General features: G+C 40.8%; 1 protein-coding gene across 1 annotated transcript; it reads right to left on the bottom strand.

Annotated features, from left to right (window-relative positions):
• Nucleotides 1-6,257: 6,257 nt before the first annotated feature.
• LOC147305958 (putative G protein-coupled receptor 139) lies at nucleotides 6,258-7,994 on the bottom strand. Its single transcript, XM_086278946.1, has 2 exons — nucleotides 7,904-7,994; nucleotides 6,258-7,777 (listed from the first exon to the last, which is right to left on the bottom strand). Exons 1-2 carry the CDS (start codon nucleotides 7,992-7,994, stop codon nucleotides 6,852-6,854), a joined length of 1,017 nt encoding a protein of 338 aa, XP_086135072.1. The 3' UTR covers nucleotides 6,258-6,851.
• Between the last annotated feature and the right edge of the window lie 16,330 nt (nucleotides 7,995-24,324).

Below are 24,324 nucleotides of genomic sequence, written 5' to 3'. Positions count from 1 at the left end.
AAATAAAAACTTCAAAAAGTTTCAGAACTATTGCTCAAGACCTTTTTAAATGTTTACAAGTCTGGCTTCAGGACACAGAGTCATCCTGTTGGAGGCAGCCATTAGAAGGGGGATACACTGTGGTTATAAACAGATGGACATGCTTATCAACAACGCTCACTGGTAAGTACAAGGATCAGAAGTGTAATTAATAAAAATGAAGTTGTAGATATAGCATTAAATTACTTTCCACCAAAGTTATTCTGAATCTGCTTTTACAGTTTTTTCTGATTGCTTAAGTGCATTTTTTGTAACTATTGGCTAATTTTGCAAAACTCTTCACACAAATAAGAAAACCTGTCACCCAATAATCAAAACATTGTAGTTCTCTTGCAAAAGCAAACACAGCTAGATTAACTCTTCACACCTTCGTAAAAATGGTGTTTCCGTATCAAACAGTACACACAAGCCATCATCTCCTAAGCACACAATGCGCCAACTGCACACTGATGGTATGAATACAAAACACATCTGGCCTTTGCTTTCTCTGTGCACAAGGTAGGCTATGTCAGTTTGAGCTCATACTTCTGTCATAGATCCATAAGCATAGAGGGATCCAAACTTCAAGTACTGGTGTTTATTCAAACACATCAAAACAAACACAAGTGTTTATTTCCAAGTATAGGATTATTTGCAATCGCCATAATGACTATATGGGTTACTTGGTCTGCAGTGAACATGCTTCCTCTGCCCCCAGCATCTGGTCATCTAGCAATTCTGTAAAGTAACAATTTCAGTATTTTTACATCAATGGTACTGGTGTGTTTCTCATTGGCATATGGCAGTGCTACAAATCTTTGTGCGAAGTGACTGTACTAACCGATTCTCATTTCAAGATGTCCTTATGGTACTTGCTACAGTGTAGCGGCTCGAGTTAGGCTGGACCCGTTGGCCAGCTACCCTCAGGGTCATTCCACGGTTGATTACATGGTCCACTATTGTAGCTCTGATGTCATCAGCAATTCTATTTCTTACTCTTCCTACCCTTCCTCTCCCCCCTCCTCATCTTCCTCTCCCCCCTCCTCGTCTTCCTCTTGCTCCTCCTTGTCCTTGTCGTCCTCTTCATCCTACTTCTTCACCTCCACGTCCTCTTCCTCGGCCTCCTCTACTTCTCACTCTTTCTGATCCCTCCATTGTACTCCGCACACACAGCTTACCTGTATTATAGTGCTTAGGCTGATTGCAAAGCGAACTAATTATCTAAAAAAGTTTTCACATGTGAAAGTGTGCCAGACAGTTGGCAAATTAGTGTTAATGATAGCCATACATGTGTATACTTTTGCTAGGAGTGTGTTGGAAATTTGGTAATTGAGTGTTGTGCAGTGAATTGTGCCTACAGTTTTGCAAAGTGTGTGTTACAAAATTGCAAACTGAGTGCAAAGCAGTTTTTGTGCTTTTAGTTTTGCAAACTCAGTGAGTGGTTTTGCTATAAGTCTGAATAGTTTTAGAGATTGTGCTACAGGAATCACAGTTAGGGTTTAAGCATTCAGAAAAAACTGTAATAATATCTTGCCAAAACCTCATAAATACCATTATCCCTAATTCAAGTTTAATAGTTGCAATTACCAAGAAATGGTTTCAAGGCAGGCTCGATGTCTTTGCTGGGGTTTTGTGTGACCATATGGGTTTTTTTCTATTAATCCAACTGTGGAATACCTTTTTTTAATGCCAAGAAAAAAACGTAAAAAAATCCAAGTCATGCCCTGATTTCACCTGTCAGAGTCAGAGCTCCCTCTACTGATGAGTCAGTTTCTCCACAACCACATGTTTTCCTGCTGGTACAATACAGTTCACATTAAAATTGATACTGAGGAAAGTCTTGCTATAGAAATGTATGTTTTTGTCCAAATTGTGACATTTAAAACGTTGTAATAAAAAATGTAGAACTCCGTCAGTATGAATGTTGTGTGTGCAGGTGAATGAACTCACTTAGGGTAAGGGTGTGGCGAGCACTGTGGAGGAAATTCTTGATAGAAATTCAAACTTGCAACCCACTCATCTTCACACCGAGTAGCCCTGTGCTTTTCCTTTGTATTACTCTAACATTTCCTGCCCAACAGATGTTCAATTGATTCCTCTGCTGGATTTATATGTATATAATACATATCCAGCAGCGAAGCCAATTCAACATCTGTTGCCTCCCTTGGAGAAGAAGGCTGGAAGCCTGGAATGATGTTAGTCGGTTAAGTGGGGTGCAAAAGGGCATCATGAGAGACAGCTCGAAAAAAGACGAAAAAGAGGTAGAACCAGATGTCTGTATGAGAGTCTAGAAACTGCCAAACAAAAGCTCACGGCTCTGGCCACTGTGCTGAAGAGATATATCAAAAAAGCAGAGGCCAGGGGCGCTTTTAGACCATTTTGGGGGCACTTCACCATTCTGGGGGTGTTCAAAATGAATCAAAGCACCCCCAAAGATTTCATACTTTTTTGACAATATTTGCTGTTTGTGTGACACACTACTAAAGATATAAAAACCTTACAGCACTTGGTTGGAGTAATATTTTAACAACAAAAGTATAGCCCCCCCCCACCAAAAATGGTCTGTTCCAGCTCGCCGCTCCCCTACTCTAGCGCCCTTTCTGCCAGAGCGATGGTGGCCTAGACGCAGCAGAGCGGAGGTGTGAGTGCCTGGCTTAAAACAGGACATGTTAGCTGCATTTAACCTTCAGTTACTCTTTATATAGTTAGGTAGGAGTCAGACCATGTTTCTTTTTAGCTGAAAAACATTACACCAGGTAACCTGCAGTTTTGAAAACGTGTTTTCCGACAACATTTGAAGCTGGTTATTTTGTCATATGTGCATGTGTGCCGATATGAAACCCAAGGTACTATAGTACCTTGGGTTTCATATCAATAACTCCACTTTTCAGTTATTTATTTGTAAAAAAATGTTTGGAATCATGTATGATTTTCGTTCCACTTCTCACGTGTACACCACTTTGTATTGGTCTTTCACGTGGAATTCCAATAAAACTGATTCATGTTTGTGGCTGTAATGTGACAAAATGTGGGAAAGTTCAAGGGGGCCGAATACTTTTGCAAGCCACTGTAACTGTAAATTCAGAAAAAGGATGATACCAAACAAGGCAAAGTAAATAGTTTTTAAAGGTGAAATATAGAGGAATTAGGGATGGAGGGACTGACAGAGACAGGGAAGAAGTCTCATCGTGACAAGTAAAGTTTATCTTGCCTGGCTGGGCAGCTCTCTGGGTGCTCAGCACCCCCAAAGCTCTGATCCTAGAATCGCCCCTGGCAGAGGCCAAGAGAATAAATGGCCTGTTCTCCAAAGATCCAGCTTCAAAGACAGAATAGAACAAGGGCATACCTACCCAAAGAGGAATACTGGAAGTACATCCAGGAGAAAGAGGTATCACTCAAGACCAACACCAAGCAACAGCACCAGGACATTACATGATCTACGCTTACTGATCACCTTCCTGCACCAGGGACACAAAGTAACAGAATGTAAACATTTCCATCCTGGAAAGATGTAAATGTTTACATTAGGAAAAGAAAAATAGGACAACATTTTTTCTTCCTCAGTTCCCAGGTGATCAGATGTGTAAACAAATCCAAAATTACCTAATATTTTTTTCTTAACATGTGTCCTTGGGCAAGACACTTCACCTACCGCCTACTGGTTTTGGCCAGAGGGGCCGATGGCGCGATATGGCAGCCTCGCTTCTGTCAGTCTGCCCCAGGGCAGCTGTGGCTACAACTGTAGCTTGCCTCCACCAGTGTGTGAATGTGAGAGTGAATGAATAGTGGAATTGTAAAGCTCTTTGAGGGTCTCGAAAAGCGCTATATAAATGCAATCCATTATTATTATTATTATTATTAATCATTCGTACACGAGGGAAGGGGAGAGAGACTATAAGGCGGATAGATATTGAGATTGACATGTGCAAACTGCTTTAATCCATGTTTGAGGGTGCCTGCCTGGAAGTTGCAAAATAACATCTTAGCGATGATTTATCCACAGACACGCTGTTGTTAAGGATTTTGCAAAACAATCCAGAGCTTTGCTTATAAGGCTGGGGCAAATATTCCTCCCTGCTGGTTATATCAGGCGCTTTTAAGTCATAAATCTTTTGAACTGAACACTGGAACAGCACATTTTCATGATTCTAAGTCTTCTTTGCTGGTTTTCCCCCTTTTTGTACTTTGTGTGAAACTCTCAAGGAAACAAAAATGAATATGGATACAATAACTTTCAATTAAGTTGGTATTTTTGTGGTGAATTCAAGACCGTAGCTGTATTTCACTTCAGTGAATTTCCCACACCAAAGGAAAATGTATGTTTCCACAGTTTAAAAAAAACAGAAGCTCCTTTCAGAATTTCTGAAAAAAAAAATTCATCAGATTCAATTGGCGTTGGGTTTATTAAGTGATAACTGAAGCTGTGTCCAATTACACAGCCCCAGTTATGTTGAGGTCAGGTCTCTGTGGTGAGATCAGTTTAGCACTGGGAAATTTACTCTACAAGTCATTATCATGCTTGTAATGTTTTCTTTAAGATTCTGCTGTAGTACAGCAATCAAATTGTTCCAATTTGTTGTTTCCCTGTAGACGATCAAGATTTATTCATAGTTTCTTCCACATCCAGGACCCAAGGGGTCTGATTTTCCCCTCAGTATGTGGGGTCATGTCTCTGTCAGGTTTTACAACTTTCTCTTGGCACTCTCCCACTTGTAATAATGGCATACTCTTAATGCCTTTGAGTTCTTTTGTAGTTTGAAACGTGAACATGAATTTTAACATAAACAGTCAGTGAACGTGAGTTTGTAAGTAATAAGAAAAAGTCAATAAATAATAACATGTCAAAAAAGTTCATTTTTGTTTTATTGTAGAGAAAGCCTGAAGGTACCACCATGTATTCATAAAAAGTTTGAGAAGATCTGTGAACCAAATCTCCAGCAGAAAAGTGCCCCTTTTCACATCTCACACAGCATGCACAGCTTAAATTATTTATTTCGTTAAAGTTGGACAGATATGAAAAAGTTCTATTATATGTTTACGTTGTGGTTCCATTTTCTGAACAAAATATAACTTTATTAATGCAGTCCAGTGTTTTTTTAACTGAATTTTAACCCAAAATTCTATTTTTGTACATATTCACTGATGGTGGTAGTAGTCCATGATGATCAAAACCTGATATTTCTTTTGCATTTACAGTGTGTGTAAAATTGGTAAATAGTGGACTTGCTCAGGTATGAAGTGGTGGTAAGGGCCCCAAAATTACCTGCCCTGGAGTCTACAACAGAGTTGTTACATCTATACGGTCTGACATCATTAGCCGTGCCTAACTCTGCTGCAGGTCCCAAAGTCAAACGATTACTGCGACATCACTGAGAGTTAAAAACTGTCTAAATCCCTTCATCTGTAATAAAATGATCAGTGCTGCTGCTCTACCTGGTTTAACAATTAAGTTTAACATCCATGCATTCACGAAAACCAAATTTATGAAATTTAACAGAGTTAGAAGTTAGCAGGAAGTTAGCTCACTAGTCATAATATACCATGTTCTGACTGAGGGATTTATGAAACAAATTAAGACGTACAGCTCTGCTATCATTTCTGACATACATGAAGACAGGAAAGTAAACAGCAGGGACGTTTGTAGGGTTACTGAAGTTTGGCTAGCTGGTATACAATGATGTGCTACATGATCGCTAGCGACACAGCTATGTTAGCATAATATAAACAGTGAAGCTGGAGGATGAACGCTAACTTTTTTCTACTCTGTAAAAGTTAACGTGAGGGTTCCCGATGGTTCGGGACAAATGCAATCGCATGGCAGGATGCTGTAAACGGACTGAACTTCAGCCAGGAGAACAACTGAGATAATCCATCCACAATATGAGGTTAATTATCAATATACTGCTGCATGGGCTGAGCTGTAGTGACATTGTAAGGTTTTAAAAACTGAGCTTTAAAATGATTAGCAGTAATAAAAACCAAGAGAGGCCGACAGTGATCACTGACTGTTTTAGGGGCTTGTTGAGATTAAATAGAACAAGATACAAAGCATTAAAACAAGTAAGAAACACAAAAGCCTTATTAAACGCAGAGTAGTTTGGGCCCGGAAGCAGGATTCATCACATCATCACTTAAAGACTGGATTGTGGCAACCATTAGCTTTGACCTAAAGCATAATATTTTAGGTCAAAACCTAATGACATATTTGCACGCAGTTACACTGCTGTGCATCTATTATTGCAGACTTGTAATTAAAGACCAGAAAGTTTGAAAGAAAACAAACAGATCCATGTTTCTGCAGCATAATTTAAAATAAAGATTCCAAATGACAGGAGTAACAGTTCAGTAATATTTAAACATCATTTCTTTACACAGAGTGAATTTAAATTAAACGAAACTTTTATGTGACATGTTTGTTTTGTCATTAAAAAAAACCCATAAAAGCTATTCAGCACACCTAAATCATGATGGTTATCTGACTGAACTGATTGCTGGAGCGTGACTCTCCTTGTTTGTTTGCCAGCTTTGATTGTCCAGGTTTGGAAACGCAGGAAATTAATTCATTATTTTAAAGTGCAAGTCAAACAATGGAGCTGTGTGTCAAGATCGTTAATTTGGCAGGAAATCCATATATTTTGTTTAATGGGATGGGTGACATAAAGAGTAAAGCAAAGTAATAAAGAAAATTAAATTGTATTTTATGGAGTCTTAGTTCAGTTAAATGGTTTGTGGCCTTTTGAGAAAAACAAAGTCATTAACTTGTTATGGCTGCCCTAAGAACGCTTGCACCTGTAAAAGCTTTGCTGAGGATAATATCTCCATGATTGTGTTTTCTAATCACACCGAGAATTTTCTTTGACTTTCTGTAGTTTTGTTTTGCAATAGAAGGATGCCTGATAAATACAAGCCGAGAACTCCTGGCGAAACCTGGACTGGGTGCATACATACAGGTACATGTTTGCAGCAGCATTGCTCAGGCAGAGCATGGTCCCAGCATCAGCTGCTATATTTATTTGGTGATTATAATCATTACGATCCAAAGTGTACAACTCAGTTGTGCGAAGGATGATCTGAGTTATAGCACGCGTGACAGACAGCAGCACAAAACTCATGGATACGGTCACTAAAAGAACCACTGATTTTCTTCTCCGGGAGCGAAGAAGGGGCCTGACTTTGCAAACCCCAGGAGCCAATCCTGCAGGGATGTGAACCCGGCTACTGAGAGAAATCAGTTGTAAGGTCAACCCGTTAACTGTGAGGATGATGAGAAAGGGGAACATGTAGGCTTGCAGTGTTTGAATCCAGACCAGGGCATGAATGAACCGAGTCGGTGCCTCTGGGTTGTAAATACACCTGGTCTGATTATTATCATGGACTGAGATATTAGACCAGTAGTGAGGAATGGCAAAAAGATGACTGAAAACAAACGTGGCTGCTATAGTCCATGCTGCACATCTCTGATTGCAGATTTTAGGTTTGATTTTCCACGTGTGAATGGCAATAAAACGCTCCACTGTAAACAGAACCACAAGCCAAGTAGAGGCATTATAGGCACCGTAATTAAAAATGTCCCTCAGGCTGCACCAAGGCTCATAGCTCCAAAATGGCTCCTGCTGGTGGTACTTCAAAGAAAGCTCGAGAATCACAATGAACATCAGGACAAAGTTGTCTGCCACTGAGATGGCCATCAGATACAAGGCACTGGATCTGGAGAGGGTGCAGTTCCTCTTCCAGATGATTAGAAAGGTGACAATGTTGGCTGAGAAAAGGTTAGTGTCAGTTAAGGTAACTTGTTACTCAGCAGGAAAGTTTCTAAATGGTCTAAAATAGTGAAATATTTTCATATGAAACCAGTTAGCTGCACTATCTTTTGAAATGTACTTACATGGGATGCCCACAGCTGCTAGAGCAGGATAAAAAACTTCTTGCAGTGTCACCATCCAGTGTTTCGTTTGAGAGCCCATGTCCTCTCCCATCACAGATAGTGTCATTAACTGCAGCTACAAACACCCAACTCGCAGTTATTGCCCGGACACCATGTAGTCACTCCCACCTCATCTCACTTTACAAATTGTGGCAGTGTATCAACAGCTTGGTGATGTGATGAGTGGTGATTATTCATTTTATGATGGTTTAACAGCAGGGAACAGGCAGGAAAAGCTACAAATCCCAAGTGCATCATCTTTTTAAATCTGGGTTTTGATGAGGAAGAGGAGACAGAGCAAGAAAATAACCTGCTCTTTGGCCATAACAGTTGACCACTTTGATTCAGGCTGAAACCTCTCACCTGCTGTTAGATAGATTGACGATTTTTATTTGTTTTATATGTTTGTTTGTTTGGTTGGGTGGAGTTTTTTTGGTTTGTTTTTTTGTTGTTTTGTTTTTTTTGCTCCTTAACTGAAAAACTTAATGGATTCAGGCTGTTTTTCATAATACCGACTGCCAAGTGAACACACCAAACGCAGCAGCCTTTAACTCACTTATATTACCATGTTTGAACTGATGACATGAAAATGTTAGGGTTATAAAAGACGTGAATGTACAGTAGCAAAGTTGGGTCAGCCATTAGTTTGTGGGGGTTTGTTTTGAAGCCTTAAGTCAGTTTGGCCCTCACCTCCTTGTTTTTTGGAGCCAGAAGTGACAAGAAAAACCTGAATAGGAAATTTGCAAAGAAAAGCGTCTGGACTTCTTTAAGTTGCTTGAAGACGTTTCACCTCTCATCCGAGAAGCTTCTTCAGTTCTAAGGTCAAATGGTGGAGAGTCCCAGATATAACCTAGTGGGAGTATCCCCCCACAGAGGGACAAAAGGACCCCCTGATGATCCTCTAATCGCCTGAGCCAAGGTGTGTAACTGGGTGTGGGTCCCAATCAGCCAGAGTTTCGGGTGTGTTCATTGTGAAACCTGGCCCCACCTTATCATGCGAATTCCTGAGGTCAGATGGCCCAGGATGTGAGTGGGCGTTAAGGCGTCTGGGAAGGGATCTCAAAACTGGATTATAGATGGCAGAGAGTTGGTGTCGTAAACCCCCGCCTCTGTTCAAAGATGGTCGCTCACAGTGGACATAGATGGCTTCTTTCACTCCTCTTTCAAACCATCTGTCCTCTCTGTCCAAAATGTGAACATTGGCATCCTCGAAAGAGTGTCCTTTATCCTTAAGATGCAGATGGACTGCTGAGTCTTGTCCTGTGGAGGTGGCTCTTCTGTGTTGTGCCATGCGCTTGTGAAGTGGCTGTTTGGTCTCTCCAATGTAGAGGTCTGAGCATTCCTCGCTGCACTGTACAGCATACACCACATTGTTAAGTTTGTGTTTTGGCGTTTTGTCTTTCGGGTGAACCAGTTTGTGTCTGAGCGTGTTGCTGGGTCTGAAATACACTGGGATGTCATGCTTGGAGAAAACTCTCCTGAGTTTCTCTGATACACCGGCTACATAGGTGATGACAATGTTGTTGCGTCTGTCCTTCTTATCCTCCCTCGCTGGTGTCTGGTCTTCTTTTCTGTGCCTCTTTGCTGACTTTAAGAACGCCCATTTAGGATAGCCGCACGTTTTGAGTGCTTCCTTTACATGTGTGTGTTCCTTCTTTTTTCCTTCAGGCTTAGAGGGAACATGTTCACACCTTGCTTTCAAAAACACACACTCCTCATCCTGAACCTACACAACCCAGAGAAGAAAACACACCTGATGTCAGTCAGGAGAAATGGGTTAAGAACTTTTCAGACAGGATTCTCACTGAACCTGAAAAGAGAGTATTAGCCAAAGGACTCAATTTTGCCATTTCTCCACAACAGTTGCCCATAGTGGACCTCATCACAGCCACAGAATCTGCCATACGGATTAATAAATTATCACAGACAGAAGCAGAGCAAATCAGGATGAAAGTCTCAGCCACGCTCTCCAGTGCCAAAGTCCCTCCATCCAACCTCACAATACAGGAAAAGAAGGCCGTCACTTCCCTGAGCAAAGACCACAACATCACTGTTTTACCAGCTGATAAGGGAAAATGCACCATGGTCCTAAACACTACAGATTACCGTACAAAGATCACTACTCTCCTCAGTGACAACAATACCTACGAAGCCCTAAAGCGAGACCCCACAAGCAGCTACAAAAAGAAAGTTATAGCTTGCCTTCAAGACTTTGAAAAGGACAAAATTATTGACCGCCTTACATATCACTGCCTTTACGCAGGGGATGCCATACCCTGCATCTATGGACTTCCTAAGATCCACAAGGAAGCTGTCCCACTCAGACCCATAGTCAGTAGCATAAACTCAGCCACTTACAACATTGCTAAACACCTTGCTACCATCCTTGCGCCTCTCGTGGGGAACACCCCACACCACATCAAGAACTCCACCGACTTCACCGACAAGGTCCAGAAACTTACCCTGGATCCAGATGAAACCATGGTGTCCTTTGATGTAGTCTCTCTCTTCACTTGCATACCCACCACGGAGGCCGTGGAGACTGTCAGAAAACGACTACAAGAAGACAGCTCCTTGGAGGACAGGACCAACTTCACACCCGATCAGATTTGCACACTGTTAGACCTCTGCCTCACCACTACATATTTCAAATACAACGAAGGCTTTTACAGACAAAAACATGGCTGTGCCATGGGCTCCCCCGTGTCACCTATTGTAGCCAACCTTTACATGGAGGAAGTGGAAAGGAAGGCTCTTGGCTCTTTCAAAGAAAGAGTACCCAGCCACTGGTACAGATATGTGGACGACACCTGGGTCAAAATCAAGACACAAGAAGTGGAATCCTTCACTGCGCACATTAACGCCGTGGATAAAAACATCAAGTTCACCAGGGACACAAAGGACAACAGTTTGCCTTTCCTGGACTGCGCCGTGCACATTGAAGAGAACGGCAAACTCAACATCGAAGTTTACCGGAAGCCCACACACACGGACCAGTACCTCCTCTTTGACTCCCATCACCCTCTGGAACACAAACTTGGAGTAATTAGGACCCTACACCACCGGGCAGATCATGTTCCCTCTAAGCCTGAAGGAAAAAAGAAGGAACACACACATGTAAAGGAAGCACTCAAAACGTGTGGCTATCCTAAATGGGCGTTCTTAAAGTCAGCAAAGAGGCACAGAAAAGAAGACCAGACACCAGCGAGGGAGGATAAGAAGGACAGACGCAACAACATTGTCATCACCTATGTAGCCGGTGTATCAGAGAAACTCAGGAGAGTTTTCTCCAAGCATGACATCCCAGTGTATTTCAGACCCAGCAACACGCTCAGACAGAAACTGGTTCACCCGAAAGACAAAACGCCAAAACACAAGCTTAACAATGTGGTGTATGCTGTACAGTGCAGCGAGGAATGCTCAGACCTCTACATTGGAGAGACCAAACAGCCACTTCACAAGCGCATGGCACAACACAGAAGAGCCACCTCCACAGGACAAGACTCAGCAGTCCATCTGCATCTTAAGGATAAAGGACACTCTTTCGAGGATGCCAATGTTCACATTTTGGACAGAGAGGACAGATGGTTTGAAAGAGGAGTGAAAGAAGCCATCTATGTCCACTGTGAGCGACCATCTTTGAACAGAGGCGGGGGTTTACGACACCAACTCTCTGCCATCTATAATCCAGTTTTGAGATCCCTTCCCAGACGCCTTAACACCCACTCACATCCTGGGCCATCTGACCTCAGGAATTCGCATGATAAGGTGGGGCCAGGTTTCACAATGAACACACCCGAAACTCTGGCTGATTGGGACCCACACCCAGTTACACACCTTGGCTCAGGCGATTAGAGGATCATCAGGGGGTCCTTTTGTCCCTCTGTGGGGGGATACTCCCACTAGGTTATATCTGGGACTCTCCACCATTTGACCTTAGAACTGAAGAAGCTTCTCGGATGAGAGGTGAAACGTCTTCAAGCAACTTAAAGAAGTCCAGATGTTTTTCTTTGCAAGCTCCTTTGACTACGATGACCTGGATGACTGAGAACCTTCACAGACTGAAATAGAAATATCTCTTTGAGGTCTAATATCTACTTACTCCTTGTTATATTTATATAAGCAAAATATATCACCATTATTGCACTTTCAAGCACCACCACAGGGCCTTCACCTTTAGAACAATGTGACTACATTAATCTGTCATGGAGCTGTTACGAAAGCCTCAATGGATGCAAATTCACAATAATGATGTTGTGACCCACTCTGATCCCTTTGTGGGTAGTTTGGATGTCCCGTGTCTGTGTGGGTTGCCTCCAGGCACTCATGCTTCCTCACAAAGTCCAAAGACATTCATGTTACGTTAACTGGGGATTCTAAATTGGCGGTTGGTGAGAATAGACTAGTGAACCTCCCGTGCTATTACAGCTTGGATAGGCTCCAGCCTATCCATCCATGCAGACAGATGGACACACTGAATTTATAATCCTACTTCCCAGATATAAAATTTTGGATGAGCAGACGTCAGATTTTAGGGAACTTTTAGATGTTATCCCAACAGAGCGCTTCTCCACTGCTTCTCCAGTGCTTTCAACACCATCCAACCCGCACTACTGAGAGGGAAGCTGGAGGGAGCCGGAGTAGGCAAACAGCTGACTGCATGGACCATCGACTACCTTACCAACAGGCCACAGTATGTGAGGCTCCATGACTGTGTGTCCGAGGTGGTAATCTGCAGCACGAGGGCACCACAGGGCACGGTTCTCTCACCTTTCTTGTTCAGCCTTTACACTTCAGACTTCTGTTATAATTCGGACGATTGCCATATACAGAAGTTCTCAGATGATACAGCCATCATTGGATGCGTATCAGACGGGAATGATCAGGAATACAGGGGGGTCATCAGTGACTTTGTTGGCTGGTGTGAGACCAATGTACTTCAAATCAACGCCGGCAAGACAAAGGAGATGATCATAGACTTAAGGAGGAAGTCACCCCCTACAACACCGGTGAACATCCAAGGGAAAGACATTGAGATAGTGGACTCTTATAAGTACCTGGGTGTTCACCTCAACAATAAACTGGACTGGACTACAAATACAGACATCCTGTATAAGAAGGGCCAGAGTCGACTCCACCTGCTGAGGAGGTCCTTCGGAGTCTGCAGGACTCTGTTAAGGACATTCTATGACACTGTGGTAGCATCTGCCCTTTTCTATGCAGTGGCCTGCTGGGGGAGTGGATGCACGGACAGGGACAGAAGCAGGATTGACAAACTGGTGCGGAGGTCTAGCTCCGTGCTGGGATGTCCCCTGGAGTCTGTGGAGGTGGTTGGTGAGGGGAGGATGTTAGTAAAGCTGACATCCATCATGAACAACCCACATCACCCACTGCATGAGTATGTGAGTGGGCTGAGCAGCTCCTTTAATCAGAGACTGAAACACCCTCACTGCAGGAAGGAGCGCTTTCGCAGATCATTCATCCCAACAGCAGTTAGACTCTAACTCCTCAATCACGATGTCATAAGTCACTGGACACTGTGAACATCCACGGTCACCACTTCATGCATAATGGACCTTCCATGACCTTCCAAGCTATATAGTTTATGTCTTCCATATTTCCAACTATATCCATAATCACATACTGGGTATGCTACCATTGTATATAGTGTATTATCTTACTTTTTTCATTGATTGTACTTATTTGTATTTTTGTATTTCCTTCATATATCTGTACCTGAGCTGAGGTGACGCAAAAATTTCCCCGTTGTGGGATCAATAAAGTCTTATCTTATCTTATCTTATCTTATCTTATCTTATCTTACTCAGACTGCAGACTTTACACATCGGACACATAAAACCTGTTGTATTTTACATAAAATCCATGTGATTACTTTTCTTTTTTCTACCGATCACTGCATTTGGAAACAAATGTTACAGTTTCAACTTCTGGATCAAATCATGAAATTCTCCCTGCTGCTGCCTTCTCGTGATAACTGGATGAACCCAGAATATCAGTTTCTTCATTTTTCATGTTTACAAGCACCAGGGGCAGCTCATCATCGCTTGATATAGGCTTCAGTTTTTCACGCTGAGTTTTATGGGGATGAATTCTTCACAAAAATGCAATGAAATCAAATTCGCAAGCTTGTATTGCTTTTTTGCAATGGTGTGTAATGGACTTTACTTGTATGTCCTAGATTTTTTAAAAGTAAAATGGGAGACAGAGCCCTCCTCTACTATGGAACCAGCTCCCAGTTTGGGTTTATGATGCAGACACATTCCTGCATTAAAACATCATTTACAACAGGAACGTGAAGATAACAAATAATGAGCCATTTCAGTGACTCAGAATGACTTTCCTAATAGGTTTACCCTCCTTAAACAGATTCTTTGAGCCTGGATAAGAACATAAGCAGTAAAAATTAATTAAGGCTTGTTCAAAGAGTTTTTTCTGTTTGAAAGTAGTTCACCTGGCAAAGAAAATACATTTCTGACAGATGACTCTTCTTTTTAGCTGAATTTCTACTTTATTGGGTTTACTCAGGCTATTGATGAGACAACATACTTGTGACAAAGCGCACTGAATGAATCCACTATGACTTATCCAATTTGGCTAGAATTCAGTGCATGAACCTGGAACACAGCATTGTTCTCATCATTCAATCCAAGTGATGTAGCCGCTGCTCCAGGACTGAGTCATTCTGAGTCAGATGTCCCATCATCAAACTCGTATATTTGGATGTTTGTGGATTTGAACTGCACCAGCGCTGCAATAACAGGTTGGTATTTGTGAAGTAACCTCCACTGCTACTGTTCTTTAAAGCATTTCCCATATTTCATGTTATTTGGTACTGGAAAGCCTTATGCTTTACACGGTATATGCATAGAAAATATTTAAAATAATCACTACCTTACAAATAATTTGACATTCAGCTACTTGCTATTTTCTTTGTGTGCCCTAAATCTACATCCCTATATGTCAAATGGCATTCTGTTACAGGTGGGTGCATTATGCATTGTTTTACAAACACTGCACGCTCCTTTGAGGAAAAGTGAACTGAGGTTCACAGTCAAACTGCATTTTCTCCAGATGCCTCATCTGTAGAGATGCTGATGAGACTGAAATGAAAATAAAATATGTTTAAATGTTTTGTGACTAATGGAAAAAACATGCAGGAAACATTAATGTGCTGTCTCCATACCAAACTTAAATAAAACACATGCACTGTATTAATCTGTTTTCAACAAGTTCCATCACTTTAATGACTAATATAGTACTAAATTTAAAAACAATTGAATTGTCTGCCTCATCTGATTTCAGGTTCATACACACACGATATTGGCTTCGTTCATTGGTGTAAAAATGCTCAATGACAGTGGGTTGGGAAGTAAAGCTGTCCACTTAGATAAGAGGATCAACATTAAAATGAAATTTACTTCAATCCAAGAGGAACCTGTTTATTTCACTAGGAGACATCAGACAAATATGGACTCTACAGCCAAGTATTGACTCTATTATTTGTCCCATCAGGCAAATAACACAGCGTGTGCCGTCGCTATACCATAATAAAAAAAGATGCTTGTCACTGTCTGTCAAATTCACTGACACATAATATCCGTTTTTTGTTTGAACATGTGTACACCACATTTAGAGCAATGAAAGTCAGATTCTATGAACCTGTATGCATGCTTGGCCAAAAAGCTGATTCTGATTCTGAAATGGTGCAGCAGGAAGAGTTGGGGCTAATATTAATTATTTTATGATGCATCGTCGTGGGTGGCTTATGAATCTCCTTCTCGGGATTAATAAAGTCTAATCGCAACTTTATTTAAACACCCTACTATCTGCTGTTGATCTGATACAATCTCAAGAAAACAACCATATCTAAATGCAGCAGTGTCAACAGTTATAGAGAAGTAAAAAGTGGAATGAAATAGAAATTTTCTGAAATAGCTCAGTGCTGTACATTTGAAATATATTCTCCGCCACTGAAACCAGCCTAAATAAAGTACAGATGCAAGCCATCGTGACCACAAATTGTCTTATTTGTCTTTTGGGGAGATTTAGCACTTTGTTTTTACACTCTTTACAGATTAAGATAATTAGACATGTTGTTTGGTGAGCTCTAAAGTTGTTGGGCATTCATCTATTTTCCCTCCTTTCGTGCTTTTTCTTTTGCAGAAGCTTTCCTTCCTTTCTCAGGACATCACAGCGGAGGCATGTGTCTGACAGAAGATTAAAAAGTACGAAGAACCAGAGAGAAAGAAAAAAAAACACCTCAAAAAACGTGTGCTGCTTGCCGTGTCAGACACGATTCCCTGTTGCCATAGAAACCAGGGTTCTGTGATCTGCTCTCTGCAGAGTAAGAAGGCTCATCTGGAGAGGATTTCATGTCTCTGGCTGTTCTGGAGGGTCATCTAATAATTCACACGTACTGTCTTCTTCCCATGCTGCTCACAGCAATCTGGCTCTACTTAGCTCAGCGAGCAGCAGGGGTCCCTGCTCCTCCTCGCAGCCACCCACTGAGGAGATATCTGAGTATACCGACGCTGTGGCAACAGCACTGCACAAAAAATATGACTGTGATTACTGTGTGGTGCCGAGGTTACATAAGGCTTTAAGCCAGTCATTAGGAAAGATGTTTTTAAACATTTGTGAAATCTGTAGTTGGCCCTGGACCTGCTCGTAAATGTTGATGTTTGCCGTGCCGGATTATTTCCGTTTCACCTTTGGTCTGACAGGAAAGCCTGCGGTTAATTCCAAACTCATGGTTAGACCGCAGACCTCCCTTCAGTCCCTAAAATTAATCAACTCTGAAACGAGTTAAATGATGCTGTACTTTTGGATCTTTGTTTTACCAGGCTTTCAGGAGTATTATAGTGTCACTATAAATTAACTATGAAATATTTCTTTTTAAACTTGATTTCCCCTCCCTTCCATTTGATAACAATTTAGATAACAGAGTTGCTGATCACGTAATCCATGTGCAGCAATGCTTCTTGCGTGCTTGCATCAGGTTCAAGCACCACAGCTGCTCCAGTTTACATCTGACAAAATAAGACCAAAAATGGTACGATGCTGCAACAGAAAATATTGATCTTCTTCAGCATCATGGTTTATTTATATCCACTGAGGGATTTGACTTTCTAATGCAGATCATGAAAATAACCAAAAACTGTACATTGCGGATTAGTTATAATATTAATAATCGTAAATATTACTGCCTATGGTGATGAAATAAGGCTTTGTGGGTATCGGCCCTTTTGGTACGTCATGAAGCAGCACAACAATAAAATACTTCTCAGGAACATTTCTCACAGCATTATGCTAATATCAATTCCAAGAATCCTCCCAGACGAGATGTAATGAGAGCGAAACGGTAAGAACATCAAGTCAGAATCTCAAAGAAAGCAGATAAAAAAAAAACAATTTTTCGGATAGTTGGACAAAAATGCAGGAAGAGAAGCAACTGCTGCAGGTGACAAAGCAAAAGGCAACATTAAGTGTTGGGCGACAACTTTTCATCAGAACAGCTTCAACGGGCCTCAGCATAGACTCTCCAAACGTCTGGAAGTCTATGCTTTTACAAGATAATTCTTCATTTAGTGTTTTTTGTTGAAAAAGTGGAGATTGTTGTCTAATGCACTGGTACAAAATCTCCTAAAGGTATCCAGTTAGGTAGTGATCTGGTGACTGCAAAGGCTGTCACATGTGATTCATTTTATTTTCATACAGGCTCTTTCCTTTGGGGAGGTGACTACCCCTGGCTGTAAGAGTGGCTGGTCCTCGCACATTAAAGACAATGTGTGTGTTATCTTATTTGACACAATTTGGTACATTTTCTAGTTAGTTCTGCCAATTAGATAAACAGTGATCTCTTCTGTTCCATCGTATGCAATCGAATGACCAAATCCGGTCTATAACTGGATTTTCTTTTGGGGTGGCTTAAAACTTTTCGAGGACACCGAAACAAAATCCTTTATGCAGGAAAAACATGCATTCCGGGATCCCTGTAGTTGAAGCATGACTTCCATTGGGAAGGTCACAGGATTCATGTAGACAATCACCTAGATTGACTATATATTGATTTTCACTGACCCATTTCCTTTAGGGGACCAGTGCATCCAAGCCACAGCACCAGTTCTCACTGCTATAGGGATTAAGGGTTCGTATTTTATTAATTTAAATTGAATTAAATTTGTCACCTACACACTTACTGAGGACTTAGCACAATACCCGTGTACACAATAAACCCCTCTAATTACAAAATGTAAAAATTCAAAAGTCAAAGAACTGACAGACACAGTCTATGTCGCCATCTGTTGGTCAGTAGCCAGCACAGCAGGATTGCTTCAGTAAATACCTATAACAGAGCTGCAGGACGGACTGAGTCACACTTTACAGGCCCGAACAGTGTAATAAAATCCAGCCCAGGAAGAAATGCATTGAAATGCTTCCAACAACAATAATCTGATGGATGTGAATCAGAGAAATCACATTTCAGACCACTGGGATATCCACGTTGTGAGGCGTACACTGAAAGGTTTATTGCAGGGCTTTGTTTGCATAACAACTATACTTGAAAATAAATAATGAAACTACATTGAAAGTTTCATTTTACTTGATCTATTTTCATTTTAGATGCTGAAATGAAAACAGTCTGATATGTATTTGTGTTACTTAGCAGTCACCCAGGTCATTGTAAGGAGCAGGGAGGGAAAATAAAGAAAGCTCTTAAAATGTGGTTATCCCAACTGGGCCTTTAATCAAACCAGCAAAGATGCACAGGAAACAAGGTCAGACACCAACTAGGGAGAAACAGAATGGCAAACAGAACAACATTGTCATCCATCACGTGGCATGTTTATCAGAGAAAGTCATGGGGACTTTTCTCCAAGCATGACAAAACAAAGCCACACCCTCAGACAAAGACTAGTTCATCCCAAGCGAGGAGTGCTCAGACCTCTACACAGGAGAAACCAAACGGCCGCTCCATAAATACATGTCACAGATGAGACACCTGGATAGGACAAAACTCAGCTGTACATCCCCATCATAAATCAGGTGATCTCAGTAGGTCACATGATAAAGTGAGGCAAGTTCTCACAATGGTTTCACCTGAAACCTCTGGTGATAATGACCCATGCCTTTTTTTTCTTTGCTCATGTGTTGAGACACATGATTAGTAGTGGCTCAACAGCCCTCTGAAGGTACAACTCTTTAATTCAATTCAATTATTTTATTATTTTAATATTACTTTGCAAAACTTAAAGAAGTCCAGTCACTTTCATTCCAAGCTCCTTGAACAATCTGATATGTAAGACACTTAACCTCTTAAGCCCCAACGCCCCTGATACAGGGGCAAAAGGCAGGAGATCAGTTAGGCTTGGGGCTGAAGAGGTTAGGTATGCTTTGGTAATATGAGGCTGGAAACACTTGCCGTCTTCCGGTCAGCTCGAAGCAGTCTGACCACTGACCTCTGGCATCAACAAGGCACAGGGAACTACTGCTCACTAGATATTTTCTTTTTTTGACTGTTCACTCGAAACCTTCGAGATGGCTGTCTGAGTAAATCCCAGTAGACCAAAAGTTACTGAAAGGCTGAGACCAGCCCATCTGGCAACAGCAACCATGCCACATGCTGTCATGTGACTGAGTAGATATTTGTGTTAACAGTCAGTTGATATACAACATGTCTGCATGTTTAATATTTATGCAAAGATGGGTCAGATGAATATTTGGGGTTTTTTGGAGCATGAAAATAGCATTATACTTCCAGTCAAACTCTTCTTTCAAATATTATTTTAATTGCATTGCTGAAGTTTGTGGGCTTTATAAAGGTATGTAGCACCACTGGAAGAATAAAGGTTGTTGGGCTTTACTACTTAATACGATGGAAGCACAGGACTTCCACAGCTAATTTGTAGAAAATGCCTGTAGAGAGATAAATGCATGCAGATAAATCCCTGTTCATTAATGTTCTGCACGTCACATAACGCCTGCAAAGTTTAGAGTGACCTCAGGAGATGCCTGCCTCCGCTCCTCACTGATCCCTCAGACAATCTGCACAACACGTCACCATTCTGAGAGGATTGCACTGCTAGGATTACACCATTTGGCATTTTTCTGGTTGGGAAAAAAAAGCTTAACCACACTGATTAGAGAAAAAAATGACGAAAGCAGATCAATTCAGGATATTTTGGGGCTGATTATGTTGTTGTGGGATTGATGCTGCTGAATCATAAATAGACGAAAGATTATTTGAGGACAAAGATTTCTTGCAGCAACACACTGTGCAGACCAAATGTTAATGTTATTGCTCTCTATCTGTGGCAGATTTCCAAACAAAAAATAAACATATTTAGTTTATTTGTTCACTGAAATTATTAGCTAAAGACCGATGGGCTAACACCCTGGCAAGGCGTCCATTCTTCCACAAGACGCAAGAATCACTGCTTTTATTTATGGAAGCCCGTTTCCACCACTAAAGGGAAAAAAAGGATCCATAACTCGAAATTTCGAGTTATTTTCTCGAAATTTCGACTTATTAACTCAAAATTTTGAGAAAGGTAACTCGAAATTTCAAGTTAGCGCTGCCAATCAGTAATCTACATGAATGACGTCAGTTCCTTGTTACCCAGAAGCTGAAGTCCTCAGGTACAAATGCTACAGCTAAGCTACCAGTATTAGCTGAAAAAATGATGAAATCCTCGTGTCATTAGCTAAATCACATTGCGTTACTATCGGCAAACGTACTCGCGAAAGCGCCATTTTGTTGCAATCCCGTTTTGAGAGAGCGTTACTCTGCGCCATATGCTTCCGGGTAACAAGAAAGTGACCTCATTCACGTAGATTACTGATTGGCAGAGCTAACTCGAAATTTCGAGTAATTAACTCAAAATTTTGAGAGAAGTAACTCGAAATTTCTAGTTAATAAGTCAAAATTTTGAGTTATGGATACTTGTTTTGTTTTTTTTGTGGCGGAAACAGGCTTTCATACTTATTGCTCAGATTTCACTCAGAGCATTTCTCTGGATTGTAGTGTTCATTTAAAGAATGTTTACATTCCCCCTCTACTCATAAAGAGCCCCATCAGCTTCATTTATGATGTGTTAATGTCTCAAGCTAGTCAACAAACAGGTTATTAACATAAGATTCACAGTACTGATATTTATTTCAGATGTAAAATGATGTGATAGCTTGAAATAAACATACACTTGCATCCTGTTAGGTAGTTATGGTCATAACCATATTGGTTAGGATGATTGATCCTGTTGGTTGACTCCCACATACAGAAAGCATGGCTGTGGGCCTTTCTATGACTATTATCCTAATATCGGAATTTTAATCAGTGCTATGAAACTGCTTTGCTATGCTGATGCTTTTTACATTTTCATTGACGCAATTACTGCTGACCATGCAGTCCTTAGACTCCTGAACTACTTCTACTTGTTCATCTTTCAGTTGATCCTTCTAGAGGTTACAACAGCAGATCTCTAGCATCCTTGTCTGTCATACAAACATCATCATCATCCTTTTTGCATCCACATTGTTGCCCTTTCTGATGAAAGTCAGCAGCAGGAATACACTGGCGTGTAGTCTCATGACTGGGTTATATTCCCAAAGTCAAAACTTTAATTTGATAGCAAACTGGATTTATTTCTCCAGAATATGACAGTTTGTGAGCTCTCTTGACTTCTCACTGGATTTTATTCTAATTTATTTGTGTAATACAGCCAACCAAAGATAAGCAGCGTGTCACTTTTGTTCTGAATCGTAAACAATCTTAAGGCCACATGAGCACCTTTTAGTATGCTCGTTTATTTTAATGTCACTGACATTTAAGGGAAAACCACAGATTTTGGCAATTTATCCATGTGCTGCTTATTATTACAGCCAACCACCTTTCTTTTATTTCTTTTTTTCATGTTTCTAGAGTTTTAGTTTAAGAGCCAAAACTGTCTCATGAAAATATTAGGAGAGCAGAAAAGAGATCCTTACTCATATCCTGAACATCATTTTAATTTATATTTATATGCAAAAAAAAAAAGGATTTGTTGACCTGTTCCAGATTTACCATGCTAACTTCAGCTGTTTTTTGCCATCCAGCTCTTATTAGCTTTGCCTGTGGAGTGATAAATCATGATTGGATTGTTGCATCATCTACAATATACCAGCGTTACCAAAGAGAAATAGGATACTTTTTCTTCAGTGATATATCATATCATATCAACAATGCCTTCACATTCTTTTCCAGACAGCAGAGATAAAATATAAAAAGCAGAGAGTCTGTGCAGCCAAACATCTGACACCATTCAACTGTAAATCAACCACATAGTAGTTCTGTGTGAATTGTGCAAGTTCCTCTTACAGTGTGCTTCATGATCCTGTGTTGTCGTAAAATTAAAGCTGAGCAAATATTTTTGCAACTTGGAAGTTGTCAGATTTTTCTCTCAAGCTCATTTTCTACAAACATTTCATCCAGAGAGCACAGCAGAGAGAAACTCCTTTTACAAGTCACTTGATACTTGTGTGAAAATGTGAAAGCCATACTGTTCAATAGTGACCCCTCTTTTTTATTAAATCCCTTCAGGCATATTTTCTAGAATCCCATATGCAAGGATCTGAGGTCATCTGGGGGACAAGTCCATGAAAACAAAAAAACATACGGCTTATAGCCATAGGCATGAAGAAAATGAAAAAGGTTTGAAACCAAATGGCTAACTTATGTGGCATCGCAGAGCCTGATTTTAACGAACGTGGGAAACTGCTTGTACTGTGCTACAGCTGCTGCATTAAACAGCAGTGTGTGCCAGCAGCAGCTCTGGACGCACGTGAAATTTGGCCTCCCTTGGAGAGATGGAACATACACAATTACACTATTAGCTTGGCCTTGCGCATAATTCGTCAACTGGGCTTCTTTCTTGCCACTTCATCCCTCAGCCACTGTGAATAAATTCATTTTCAAAATCCCCCTTCATTCATTAAGATTCATTAAAGACTCTCAAGGACAAAGAAAAGGGGATGTTTTGCAGTCCCAGAGAGGCTGTATGTTCAGTAATTGCTCTCCCTTTGTTGAAATTGCGATTAGTACATCATGAAATTGGCAGCATATAATTTGTCATCAGTTACCACCATTAATAGAAAAAACACACAGTGATAAGAAATGAAATGGTCTAGATTATTTCCATATGCAGTCATTAGTGTAGTATCTAATAGTGGCAACAGCAGATAGCCTTTACTCAGTAAGGAATAACAATAATTTCAAACAAGGGAAAACATGTTCACTTACTATATGGTAAATGGCCAGTATTTGTATAGTGCTTTTACTAGTCCTGCCTAGGGACCCCAAGGCGCTTTACACACCCAGTCATCCACCCATTCACACACTGGTGGAGGCAAGCCACAGTTGTAGCCACAGCTGCCCTGGGGGAGACTGACAGAAGCGAGGCTGCCATATTGCGCCATCGGCTCTTCTGGCCAACACCAGTAGGCGGTAGGTGAAGTGTCTTGCCCAAGGACACAACGACCGAGACTGTCCGAGCCGGGGGTCGAACCGGCAACCTTCCGATTACAAGGCGAACTCCCAACTCTTGACCCACGGTCGCCCCACATTTAGCATTTACTATATGTAGGAGCAGGTTTCTACTGAACTTTGCAGCTTTGATCAAGCCTGCTGCTCTTCCCTTCAAAAAGGTTTTTATACAACTGCCTTATGTGAGGTAAGGGCATAGGTTAGGTTTAGAGATGGCACGATACCACTTTTTTATGTCCGATACCGATACCGATATCATAAATTTGGTTATCTGCCGATACCGATATGAATCCGATATAGTGTTTTTTAATCAACAAAACTGTTTTTTAAATATCTTGCTGCATTTTGTACAAGTTCATACTCAAGTTTAAAACAACAACTACACTAAAGCTATTCTGTTATACCTGTATGCAAAAAAAATTATTTCATAGTTCAGCAATACTGATCAATCTAATAAACTTAAACCTACACCATCCTCCCTATTCTGGTATTTGAAAGAGTACTTAGCATAAATATTAAGCAACCTAACTAATAGGGTTCCAACTCCCAGCAACAACAAAAATAAATAAATAAAAAATAGGGAACCACCCCTCACGCTCCACCTCATGATGCTTAATCGACGTAATCAACCTTAATTTGATGCAGTGTGAAAAAAATGCACAGAAATCAATTATTTTTCAAGAAATATTAAATAGATTCAACATCTTTCTTCAACAGAATTGCAGACTGCACAGATGGTACCTTCCCAAAGGAAAAAGTACTATAGCTTACTAGGGTATATATATTAGACTTAATAGTTACTATATACAGTAATGGACTTCTATTCATTTTGCATCAAATTAAA

Source organism: Aulonocara sp. 'chitande type north' Nkhata Bay, linkage group LG20 (genome assembly GCF_057382095.1).
Source record: "Aulonocara sp. 'chitande type north' Nkhata Bay isolate Kocher_YH1m ecotype deep benthic linkage group LG20, A_spYH_male_GT1.1, whole genome shotgun sequence".
NCBI classification, from domain to species: Eukaryota; Metazoa; Chordata; class Actinopteri; order Cichliformes; family Cichlidae; genus Aulonocara; species Aulonocara sp. 'chitande type north' Nkhata Bay.
The sequence above is the reverse complement of the archived record's forward strand: the minus strand, read 5'-3'. Positions and strand labels throughout refer to the sequence as shown.